Source organism: Dermatophagoides farinae, chromosome 5 (genome assembly GCF_024713945.1).
Source record: "Dermatophagoides farinae isolate YC_2012a chromosome 5, ASM2471394v1, whole genome shotgun sequence".
Classification (NCBI taxonomy): domain Eukaryota; kingdom Metazoa; phylum Arthropoda; class Arachnida; order Sarcoptiformes; family Pyroglyphidae; genus Dermatophagoides; species Dermatophagoides farinae.
Window position 1 is genome coordinate 421,757 of NC_134681.1, and position 13,889 is coordinate 435,645.

General features: G+C 29.0%; 1 protein-coding gene across 1 annotated transcript; it reads left to right on the forward strand.

Moving 5' to 3' along the window:
- Window positions 1-9,020: 9,020 nt before the first annotated feature.
- On the forward strand, window positions 9,021-13,611 carry LOC124498811 (uncharacterized). Its single transcript, XM_047062632.2, has one exon. It carries the CDS (start codon window positions 10,595-10,597, stop codon window positions 11,873-11,875), a length of 1,281 nt encoding a protein of 426 aa, XP_046918588.2. The 5' UTR covers window positions 9,021-10,594; the 3' UTR covers window positions 11,876-13,611.
- The last annotated feature ends 278 nt before the right edge of the window (window positions 13,612-13,889 follow it).

The window sequence follows — 13,889 nt, forward strand, 5'->3', positions numbered from 1 at the left end:
ATGATCATAGAATTACGGATTTATTCCCTTTTTAGAGATCATTATCTAATGATATATTTATAAAGAATAAAGAATGAAAGAACAAGAAAATGATGAAAATGAAAAGGAAATTTTTGTTTTTTTCATTTTTTTTTTATTTTATAACTTTTACGTGATGGCCATAAATAATATGTATGTTGGCTGGAATTCACTTTGGTACTGTACTGTTTCAAGTTTTTTTTTGTTGAAAATTTTCCATTTGCTACGACATTCATTCATTGTTACAAGCCAGTGTTTGTTGATCATAATGATTTATCATTGATTAATTATACACAATGAAATCACACAGAATCGTTGTCATATTTTTATTCACATTTTGTTTTTTATTTTTTTTTTGAATGAATAATTTTCAATTAAATTAAGATTAAAATGAAATTATTACATTCTTTTCTGTTGTTGTTGTTGTTGTTGTTGTTGCTACAACAGCAAGACGAAAAAAAAGAACAGAAACAACACACAATATGAAAACTGAATTGTCAGCCATTTTAAAATGGCACAATGAACAACGAGAAAAAAAAATATGAAAATTGTGATTAAATATTTTTTGGCCAATTTCATTTTTTAAACTCGAAAACGTGATAATGTTGTTGTTGTTGTTGTTGTTGATGACAAAATGAATAATTGATTATATGAATTTTTCGACCATCATTGTGCTAGTTTTATTTTTTATTTTATTTTTTTTTTTGCGAATCGTGAATCATTGTCTCATAATACATGGATTAAGTAGGTGGAAATGGAAAATTTGGATTTACGTTATAATTACTTTATTAAAAAAAACGGATTTTTTCCAGTCTTGTACACACATATAATATATGCACACAAGAGAGAGAGAGAGAAAAAAAAAACCATCCGGTTGGTGAGAATTTTTTTTCCGCTCGAATTGAAAGCCATTTATCTCACCACCGCCACCATCATGTACCAGAATAAAAAAAACAAAAACAAAAACAAACAGAGAATATGTATGTAATAAGAATTTCATTTTTTTTCTGGATATGAATCAAAATGAAATTTTATCGAGCGAAAAAACAAAATGAAAAAAAAGTAATTTGTTTTTTTGTTTGTCTTCACCATGTTATTATCATCAGAAACAAAACAAAACAAAACGAAAAAAAAATTTCATTGCATTGTCGCATAGCGTTGCTTCATTATCATTTATCTCAAAGTGATGAATTAATTTCTCTCTCTCTCTCTTTTGATTCCCAATTTCATCATCAATTTCTTAGATATAATAAATAATTATATATTTTCCATTTCAATTTCCAATTTCCATTTTCATTTTCATTTCCATTTCCATTTCCATTTGTTTTTTTTTCCATCATGATGAAGATGTTGTTTTGTTTTGTTTTGCAATGTCATTTCCGTATGTTTCGTATGGTACGAATATAGAATTATAGAATCTTGAATCATGATTGTATGTGTGTTTTTTTGGTTGTTGTTGTTGAAATGACATTGACATGAAAAGCACACACACACACACATACACATCAACATGTCTTCATAATATTATCGAAAATCGATCAAAATTTCCAAGCAATGAGTCGTTGTTGTTGTTGTTTTTTCGGTTTTTTTTACTGCTGCTGCTGCTGCTGTATTTTTTTTTCTTGTTCATTTATTTTATTTCGAAAATAAAATGAACAAGAAAAAGAAATTCTTTGATTTTCAATCAAGAAGAAAACGAACGAATTCTTTTTTTTTTGGAAATGAAAATAAAAAGTAAAAAAAATGAGAGATAAAGAGAGAGAGAGAGAGAGAGAGAGAGAGAGAGAGAGAGAGAGAGAGAGATGTATAGAAAGTAGTGAACACATTGAAGCTATGGATTTCTTTGCTTCTTTGATATTCTAAAATTTTTATATGAAGTAAAGATTCTTTACCATTCTATCGATCCATAAAATTCATCATCATCATCATCATCATCATTAGTCGTCGTCGTCGTCGCTGTTGTCGTTGTTGTTGTCGTTTTAGTTGCCGTTGTCATTTTCAAATCTCTTATGATTTTTTTTTCACTATTTTGGCTCTTCTCTTAACCATTATTCTTGTTAGCACTTCGTTTTTTTGCTGTTATTTTCTGACATACCAATAATAATAATAATATTCTTTACATTTTTTTTTCTTCTATGTCGATAATGTTTGAAGAGTTTGTTACTTTATTTCAAAATGAAACAAATAAACTGTAAAAAGTATGAATGAATAGTGAACAAAATGAACAAAATGAATGAAATGAGTCATTGAATTTTTGATTTCTTTTTTTTCAATTCTTTTCCCTTGTTATTATATAATAGACATCATTTTTTTTGTGTGTTTGAAAATAGAATAATTATTGGAAAAAAATTATTCAGATTTGGTTATTATGATTGAAAACAAACATTAACATTGACAAAAGTTTTTTTTTTGTGAATCCAATTCATCAATGTAACATGTAACAACAACAACAAGAAAATAAATGTCTTTGTTTCCGTTCACAGATTGAAACAAAAAAAAAAAAAAAAAAATACAAACAGTTGAAATAAGAATATAGAACAAAAGTAACTAAAGGCCAGAATTGAAACAAACAAACACATAAGCGAGCGAGAAAAAAATGATAAATTGACTTGATTCTTGACAAACAATCATAACAACAACAACAACAACACAACGACTACGACAATAGTGAAAACAACAAGTTAAGAATCAAAAAAAAAAAAAACTGAATCACTGAATTTGCTTGTTTGTTCCAGAATACAAATCTTTTTTTATGAAGTGAAAAAAATAATAATAATAACCGAATGATTAAAAAACATTATTATTATATTGTGGTTTTGACATTTTTTTTTTTGTTCATTGTTTCCGTTCAGTCCAAGTTTACTTTTCGCTCTCTCTCTCTCTCTCTCTTTCTCTCTTTCTCTGAAAATGTATGAAACAGCATCTGTTATGAGAAAAAAGGGGCAATGTGTTTGTGTTTATTCTCTAATTTTTTGGTACATTCCACTACATCATTATTCTTTTATATTGGCTTCAAAATAATAAAACAAAAAAAAAAACAAATTCGATTTTTCTTCTTGTTTGTCCTGTATGTGATTGAAATGATTTGCAATCTATTTCATTTCATTTTTGTTTGTTTATCTGTTTGTCTGTCTGTCTGTTCGGATAGTGGAGACCTAATAATGTGTTTTTCTTTTCTGGTCGTCTTTCTGTCTGATCAAATGTTTTTTTATTTTTATTTTTTTTATTTTATTTTTCATCATTGCATTTGTTGTCCTGGTAATTGTTGGAATAAATTTTCCCTTTTCTCAATTCGAATTGTCGTTTCACATTATTATTATTATTAAGATATAACAACAACAACAACAACAACAACAATTTCAAATACTAATACTGTCAAACTATTGTAGATTGTCTTGGTGATCAACATTTGTTTGTTTGAAGAAAAAAAAATCGCCTAATAAGCAGACAAACAAATTATTTGAAAAAGATACGGAATAGTTGAGAAAGAGAGAGAGATAAAAAAAAATCTTCAAATCATTCTATTTTTGTTTGTTTTTTTTTTGAGATAGAAAGAGAGAATTTCGCCCTATTCTTGACAATAATTTTACTATTATTGTTTGCCTAATATCAAAGATTTTTGTTCCAGACTGATATTATAAATGTATGAGATTGGTTTGTTTCTTTTGTCTGATTGTTTATTGTTTCTATTTCCATCTGCAATTCATATATATATTCCTGTCTGGAAATTGAATTTATTTATACAAATTTTCTCAATTTGAAAAGTTTTCCATTCAAGATTGATAATAATAACCATGATGATGATGATTATTGAATGGGAAATTGATAATTGATTTTCAAATCAATTTATTAACCACTTGAATGATGAAATGTATTTTTTGTTGTTGTTGTGGATTTGTTTTCTACCACAAAAAAAAGAAACTGTCGAGTGTTTTTTTTTTCATTAAAAATATAATGTTCAATAAAGCAATACAAACCACAATGTCACGGATAAAATTGTTTTTTTGGATGAATTAATGAAAAATCTTTTAATAATAAGATTCCATGCCATTCGTGCGTGTATATATAAATGTAATGTGTGTGTCTTAATATCACTATAACTGACGTGATCATCATCATAGTATAGTATTATCTAATAAAATGATAAAATGATACATCATAACAAACAACATTATCGTCAAAACATCTGAAAGCATACAAACACGCACATTATACTGACTATGATGACTAAGAATAAAAAAAACTATGATTAACCAATATGTATCCATGAATCTACAGAAATAATAATAATAATAATAATTCAAGTTTCAAAGCCCATTATTTCCATTTCGGTGGGCAATTTTTTTTTTTACTACTTTTACTGTTCTTCATCATTATTAGCGTGTTTGATGAGTGTAGGCGGCTGTAGAAAATGGAATGGGAATTAATATATGCGGATATTTTTGTTTTTGTTTTTAGACAAGTTAGACATGTTGTGAAGTAGTAATGTATTTTGTGGTTTATGATGAAAAAAAAAATTTTTTTTTTCATTCATCAAGCTATTAGTGTTCGATATCGATATTTTCATGGTATGATAAAAAAAAACTTTGAACCAACATCGACAATGATACCGATAATCAATTTGTATGAATTAATGAAGAGTTTTTTTTTCTCAAAAACATAAACATTTCATAAGTTGAGATCAAATCACTTGACTTTTTTTTTTGGGCACACCATCACTCATTCGGAATCATTTTTTTCGTACATTAATTTTAAAGTTTTTTGTTGTCGTTGTTGTTGTTGTTGTTGTTGGAAGGAGAAATCTATGAAAAAAAAGAGAGAATCATGTTTGAATTTCATTAGATTAAATTCAATAAATTACATTCTTGGGAATCGGACAAAGCGAACTTTTGCTGATTTTAATTTGAAACAAAACAAAACAAAAAAAACAACAACTTGAATTCGTTAAGCTTCCATCATTGTTAATTAGGCTATTTTGGTTGAAAACTTAAATTAAGTTACTTAATGAAAGTGATAAATGAAATGAAAAAAGCTTCATCTAATCAAGTTTTCATTTGCTATCAGATAAATAATTTCTCATTAGTGTGGTTTTTGTTTTTTTTCTCGGTTTTGTTTTGTTTCACACCATTTTTGAAACATTTTTTTTTTAAATGATAACGGCAAAACAAAAACCAACACTTTTTCAATTTGATTCCAAATGATGAATCAAATAAATCAATCCGCTCTGTTTGATTGTTTTTTTTTGCTTCATTTTTTTTTGAAAGCGAATCAAAGACTTGAAAAAAAACAATTTTACTTCTTTTTTTTGTTGGAATTCAATGGACCCAGTTTTTTTCCGTTCATCTACCATTATATCAGCATAATATCTATCTATCTATCTATCTATTTGGTATAGTAAACTCAATGCTCATGCAATGAACAAACAAACAAACGAAAAAAAAAGAATGGCTTTCAACTGAATTAAATGCAATGAAGCAAAAAAAAAAACAAAAACAAAAATTGAACATGAAAATAAAATGAAATGAAATGAAATCAACAGTAAATCAACATAAACAAATAATAAATTAGAATGTTCAAAGCTAACGATATGATACAGTGTGATTCTGTGGGAAAAAAAATGTATCAAAGTTTTTACAATAGTTTAAAAAAATGATGATGATGATGATGGTAATGATTATGAAAACTTATTTATGATGGATGTTAAACTGATGGAAATAGAAACAAAATTCTTCCATCAATGATGATAACAAGAAGAAGAAAAAAATATTGATTACATTAAACAACAAAACTACATCATTTACATGTCCAATGGTCCGAACCGTATCGTACACATACAATACACATTTGATTATGGTGAAATGGTGTACTATGCTATAGGGCTTGTTTTGCCATAAACGACGACGACAACAACAACATTATCTCAATAACATCCATTCGTTGTATACATACATAAATAAATCCACACACACACACACACAAACATTGATCTTAATTTAATTACATAATCAAACCCATAAGGTTTATATCAATAGAAATATTTTTTCTCTTTTTCTTATTTCATTTTCCAGATCATTGGATCAATTTTTATTGAATTATTATTATTATTATTATTGTTTTCCAATTGTATGGATATATATAATCAATTTTGATCATGATTTCAATTGATACAGCTACTATTTCAGTAGTTGGCTTGACAAGAAGATGCTGACAAAAACAAAAATCATTCAATACAACAATCTCCAGGATCTTGGATCAAAAAATAAAACAAAAAAAAAATCTATTTATTGTTTATAGATAAAGATATCAATAATAATGATTATGGTGAATAATCCATCATAATCATCATCATCATCGATGTAAATATTGATGATTAGAATGATGATGGTGGCATTGAAACCTGCTTATTCAAACCCAAAAACCAAAATAAATAAAAAAAAAATCCAAAATCCATTCATTGAGTGATCCATTCATTTAATATTAAACGTTTTTTTTCTGCCTACCTATTCCATAGATCTGTGTGTGTGTGTGTGTGTGTGTGTGTGTGCGTGAGAAAAACCGTTGGATTTCAACAAAAAAAAAACAACTGAAAATCTCTAAAATTTTATTCTGGAACAAACACGCACACATACACATCTAGACACAATGGTTATTTTCTTCTTTTTGCATTTATATCGGCATTATTTTTTTTTTCACTAAGTCGATCAAATAATATATATACGGACCATGGTTATAACAAACGTTGTATATGTATATACAATGTATGGTTAGAATCTTATCAAATATATAAAGGATCCTGGTTCTGGTTATTCTGGTTTCTCATTTTTTTTCATTTTCATCTTAAGTTATACACCCACACACACACACACATACATTTTTCATTGGTCCTGGTTAATTGGACTTGAGACATCACGCACACCATTTGGAACAATTTTTTTTTTCTTGACAATTGAGACGTCGCATTAGAGTCGAACATGGTGCAATTTTTTTTTCGTTAAATTCACAAACATACATAGAGAAACAAAAAAAAAAAAAAAACTGAAGCTTAATATGCAAGCCTTGCTTTTGCTTCTTGGTTCCAGCTGCTGAATTTGAGCTGTCTGTTTTTTTTATATAATATTAAACCGCCGATGGACGACCATCATCAACAAGACAAGATAGTACTAATAATAATATTGTCATCATCATCATCATCATCATCATGATTATTTGTGCACAAAATGTCGATTCTGTTCATTTAGGTTAAAATGGATTCATTTTTTTTACGGGAAGCATATCCAATAGATAGAAGGAGAGAGAGAATATCGTATATATTGGGCGTAATCTTTTTTTTCTTCTCTTCTTCATTTTTAAGATAGTAAAATTGAATGAATGAATGAATTAGGAGCATCCTCATCGGTTCCACACACACACACATACACATGTCAGCAGAACCTAGTATTTGGGCATGTGAAAAAAAATTCCAATATATAAAATGGATGAATCAACAAACGAATTATATATATATGTAATATAATTTAACATCAACTCAATGCTTCTATGGAATCCTTTTTAGATATTTTTTTTTCTCTGCTTTTCCACTCTAATTTTTTTGCTGTTTGTTTATAATGATGATACAGGAAGAAAAATGGAAGAAGAAAAAGTAGGTGAAAAAAAAGGATGAGAAATCATCATCATCATAATAATATATATATATATATATAGAAGTCATAAGCGAATATATAAATAAATAGCATTGAACCAAAACCAATAATATTACTATAGTCAGACGAATAGATGACAAAAACAACAACAACAACAAAAACGGGTAAAGATAGGTTTTCCGAATTTTCTAGATAAATGAATGAATGAATGAATGAATGAGTGGATCACAGACAAACATAAACAATTTACAAACGAAAAAAAAAATCAAAAAATTTATCGGTAAATTTCAAATTTTTTTTGTTTGTTTGTTTTGTTTCACAAAACGATTTAGAGATTTTTTTTCTCTTTCGGTCAAATTGCAATAGTTACTTTTACATCATCATTAATATATATCACATCCACATCCTCATCCTCATCATTACCAATACAGTGGTTGTAAAGCCAAAAAAAAAACAATTCATTCATTCTACCACATTCAAAGTGTATGGTTCGTATATAATAATTTTTTTTTGTTCGTTGAATAAAGAAACAAGCACGTCAAAATCGCCAATCGCAAGTCGGCAAATTTGTATTTATTCGGTTAAGGGCATCCAAACGCGATTGCGTTAGTCTGTGTGATGAAAGCGGACCAAAAAAAAAGAAAGAAAAAAAATGGATAGAGAAAGAAACCTATTTTAGTATATCGAGTCCAATATACTTTGCCTTCTGTGTTTGTGTGTGTGTGTATATTATTTTTTTCAAGTTTAAGCTTCTTCTTCTACATTTTAGGTCTCAAGTGTGCTATTACTTATGTGTTTGTGTGTGTGTGTGTGTGTGTGTATGCACATAGGACATACACCCATAAACACATACAGAATTTGAAATAGAAACAGGACAAATGAAGAGCCAAAAAGAAAAAGAAAGAAAAAAAACCCCAAGAAAACTGGTTCGGGTTCCAGGATTCTCCCATCATTCATTCATTCACTCAGGCATTTTCTCTCTCACTTTTTCTACCAATGATTGGATCTCTCTATATGTGTATTTGGCTTTTAGCGTGTGATTCTCGCAAGAGAATGAGAAAAACACATCTAGATTGTCGTCTACTACAATTTTCGTCGTCGTCGTCGTCGTTGCCGTCGTCGTCTATTTTCTTTTCTTTCATATTACCAGTATTCGTTTTTCATATTTCATTCAATGTAATGTTTATTAATATTATTATTCTACTGTATATGTATTCTATCAATTCTATTGTGAATGTGAAACAAACTCAGCATTTCTATCTCTCTCTCACTCTTTTTTTTTCATTGATTCAAGTTGTCCACAAATCTGGCCCTTGTATATATATAAATTTGTGTATGTGTGTGTGTGTGTGTGCAGTGTAAACTATGTATTCTGGATAAAAATCACAATAATAATAAATTCTCATGATAATGATGACAATTATAATGATGATGATCATATTTGGATGATGATCTATGAATGACTCTAAATGTCTACATTACAAAATATATATATGTGTGTGTGACCATTGTATGTGATGTATCAACCAGAAAACAAAACAAGAAAAAAACAAATGTTCATTATCAAACATTATCGTCATGATTTCAATGAAATTATCATCGTTTATCATTAATAAATTGTTTACGAACGAAAAAAAAGAATATTCATGATTAAAAAAAATCATACAACAACAACAACCATAACAACAACAACAATCATGATTAACAAACAACAAAAAGAAATTCATTCAAATCATCATCATATAATTATTATTTCGCATAATTAATCAATCCATTTTGTTTAGATTAGATAAAATTTATACATTGAATTTTTTTTTATCAACAACAACAACAACAACAACGACAAAAATGTTCATATAGAGAATGTACAAACCTGAATGTGAAACCATAACCAGAAAATAAAACGCACACCCAAACAAACAAAAAATCCATTGAAAAAAAAGAATATTGAAACAATGTAAATGTTGCTCTAAAATATACTTACAACTATTCGACAACAACAACAAACGGCTACAATCATTATTAGAACAATTAAGTTTATTATTATTTTTTTTCCATAATGTCTTTTGTTGTTATTGTTGTTGTTTTTTCAACATTTTTTCCGGTATCTCATTGATAATGGGCCTTTTTGTGAATGGATTATTATCCATTTTCATCATTATGGTAATCATGGACAAATGATGATATGTGATGATGACCAATCATGCTGTCATCATCATCATGTCATATGCATCAGAACAACAATTATCATAATTTATTTGAACTAATATCAACAATTCTACAATAATTGAAATGTCCAATAATAACAAAAAAAAAAAAAAACAAATGATGGACAATAAAGAATGTGTGCGTATGTGTATGTGTGTTTGTGCCTGTAAATTACAATTCGTAAATCAATTAATATCCTTCTCATCATATCATTTTTTATAATATAATAATTAAAGTGGTGAAAGATTAAAAAAAAAATAATAATTCTCAATCACACAATTACAGTGATCAGCAACGGTGTATCAAATCCGATTATATCAATAAATTCAATCGTTTTGTTTCTGTCCATTTTTTTTTTGCTTTCTCTCTCTTTCTCTTCTCTTTGAAAATTCATTCATCATCATCATTATTATTATTATTATTGTTGTTGTTGTTGTTGTTGTTGTTATTTCAAATTGTATTGTTTTTGCTTTCAGTGATTCGAGTGTGAAATAATAATTAGTGTTGTGAATTCATTTGATGAAAGTTGTTTAGCGATTAAACAGGAATTAGAAGGCCATAATTTAGTTATCCATTTCAGCAACATTTGATGAACATGTATTGATGAAAGTATTTTAATGACGACGACGTGTAAGATTAAAGTCTTTCAGCTGACGCCGTCACACGTAATAGCTGCCGTCGCTAAAGACGGTCAATATTCGTCATCAATATTGTTACATTGAAGCAGTATGAACAGATATCGGGCCATGACCTATGTGCTCGTTGTGAGCAACATAATAATGTTGGTGGCCATGTTTATTGCCGCTTTTTGGGGATTCACTTATCCAAAAATTGTTGTCGATGGCTATGAATCAGGTAAATCGGCATTTGTTGCGGCATTTATGTGCTGTTTGGCCGGTATCTGTCTTTGTGGTCTCAATTTTCAAAATTACTACCTCCTGGTCACGTATGCTGTATTACATTTGCTTATAATGCTCAATCAATTGTTCAGCTTGCTCCCATTTACTTGGACACGAATTCCTAATTATCCGCTCACCGGTAATGTTTCAACACAAGTATATGTTATGTTGGTACCGAAAATTTTTCTTGTTGCGTTTGCATTCGCATTGGCCTACAAATTGCGACGAGATGAAAAACGATACGAACTAGCACGTACCGGTGGCCTACATCAACGTTTACCATGTCATATTGTACCTAGACCAGAGCCGGGTCGCTGTCAATCAGCACCGCTCAATACCGGTTCAATGTACCATGGGGCCAACAATGGACGTACATCCGGTTATGGAACAAATGAACGTGGAGCTCCGCCATCAGTAAATACAAACGATCATTTAACAATCAGTCAACAACCGCCACCTCCTCCACCGGCCCATATGAGTACACATCCTCTACGAATGATACCGGGAACTGGTAGTCAACAGCCAGTACCACTTGGCCAAGCACCATCAGCCGTATCGGCACCAACAATACCACCGCCACCGCCTCCGTTGCCAACATCGACATCAACGTCGACAAATCAAATTATACATACACCTCCAATATATCCATTACATAGGCCAAGTGTTACCGATGTATCATCAATCAATTCACCAAGTCGTCCGAACGTCATTTCAGCATCATGTCATCGACCAATACCAGTGCCAGCAAACCAATGTCCGTCCCGTATTGGCAATCACAGTACTAGCTGTGGTGGCCTAAACGATATATCCACAATGATACATGATGAACAACAACAACAATCACATCATGATCAATTAAGCCGAACACCTGCAAGGTCGTCAGGAGTCCATTGGCGACCATCATCATCGGCATACCATCATCCACATCATCAAAGTGCTATTACAGCACAACAACAACAACAACAACAGCAACAACAACCGCAACCATCACAACAACAACAATTACCACCAACATCAATGACGCCTACAAAACAATGGTGGCAAAACACTAGTGCCAAACAACAACAATACAGTCCTTATTATCGAGACGTTTACAATCCTAATTTCTGACATATAAAAATAAAATATCCATATATATAATTGGAGCTCTTGGATTTTTTTTTTTTTTTTTTTTTTTTGAAGACAATCAGAAACACATACACACACACACACACACACACACAGAGATATAACAGAAACTATGGATAATAAACAATTTCAATAGTGATTACCAAAAAAAAAGAAAAAATAGCGAACTTATCATCATCATTATCGTCATCATTGCCATTATCATCGACATAATTTGTTTTCTTTTATTTTCTGATTGTTCCAAGAAAAAATACATTTTTAATAATTTGAATATAGAAATATAAATGAAAAAGAAAAATGGAAAATGAAAAATGAAAAAAAAATCATAATAACCAAGATTTATGTGTGTGTGTGTGTGATGAATGAAGATAAAAGAACCATCAACAAAACAAAACAAAAATTTCTTTGTAATCATAGGAGTAATTCATCATCATCATCATCATCATCATCATAATCATCATCAGAATTTTTTTTATGTTACAAACCAAAGACAACCAAGAATCAACCAGAATCCATAATCATCAATTTCAATTCATTGTCCATATCGGCAAATTTTTTTTTCTTTCAATGAATGGATGTCTGTTACATTTTTATTCAGAATAGAAATTTTGTTACCAACATCATCATGGTTACCCATCGTCATTCCTCTTAAATACATACCAGATTAACACATTGAATTTGTGTGTGTGTGTGTGTTAAAGTATTGCCAAAGATCCATTATCATGCTCATCATGCTCATCATTATCATAAAAATCATCATTTTTGTGGCAAAAAAAAACAATAACAACAACAACAGGCAAACATTGCATTGCATATTAAAAGTTATATATATAATTTATATCATTTTACGTAAAGACAGAAATAATGATGACGATGGTGACAGAAACAACATTATTCATAAATAAAACGGACAGATTAATACGTACATTAATGTTTGTTTTGTTTTGTTTTTTTTTTTGATTTTTATTTCATAATGAGAGCTCAAATTTTACCTATTCAACACACACACACAAACATACAAACAGAATAGGATTTTATTCTATTTGTATAAAAGAATAAATATTGTAATCATTTACACAAGATACTGGAATAAGAAAATTTTTTTTTCTCGCATCATCGTTTGATTATATAACTAATTCATCATTTTCATAATTATTAGCCGATATTGAACCAACCAACCAACCAACCAACCAACCAACATACATTGTAAATTTGATCTCAAACAAAAGAAAAACATTTGTGGCCAAAAAAAAAAAATTTTCAATATCAAATTTTCTTTCATTGCTGTTATCCATTTTTATCTTGTATATTTAGTTGAATAAGTAAATCACACACACACACACAAACAAATACGTACAAAACGATCAATCAATTGAATTTAATGCAAAAAAAAAATGCAGGTCAAATACAATCAATTAAACACAATTGTTGCCATCATTGTTGTTGATTAATTATGATTTAATTATGACAAAATGTCTTGGATATTTTTATCAGATATGAAAAAAACAACTTCTATTGATGATTGATTTGATGATTCCATTTTTTCATTTATTAATGATTCCATCATTCATTTATTCATTCTGATTGATTATTATGATATTTTTAATGTGACTACACCCACCAACAAACACAAATATACAACTAACATTGATATACGAATATATGAAACAAAACAAACAAACAAAAAAAAATACCCAAAATGATCTGTTATTATTATTATTATTATTAAAAAAACAACAACAACAACAACAAATTATCAATTGTAATAACCAGAATGAATGAAAAATTTTCTTCTCTTTTATTTTTTGTTTTTCATTCTACACAAACAAACACACAGGCGCCTCTATTCAATTGATCGTTGTACAGGAGAGAGAAAAAAAAGCTGAAAAAAAATCTTTTATTCAGATCAATAATAATTATCGCCCATTATCATCATCATAAATTCTGTAAATAACAGTATATCGTTGTCGTTGTTATATGAATGAAAAGATCTTAC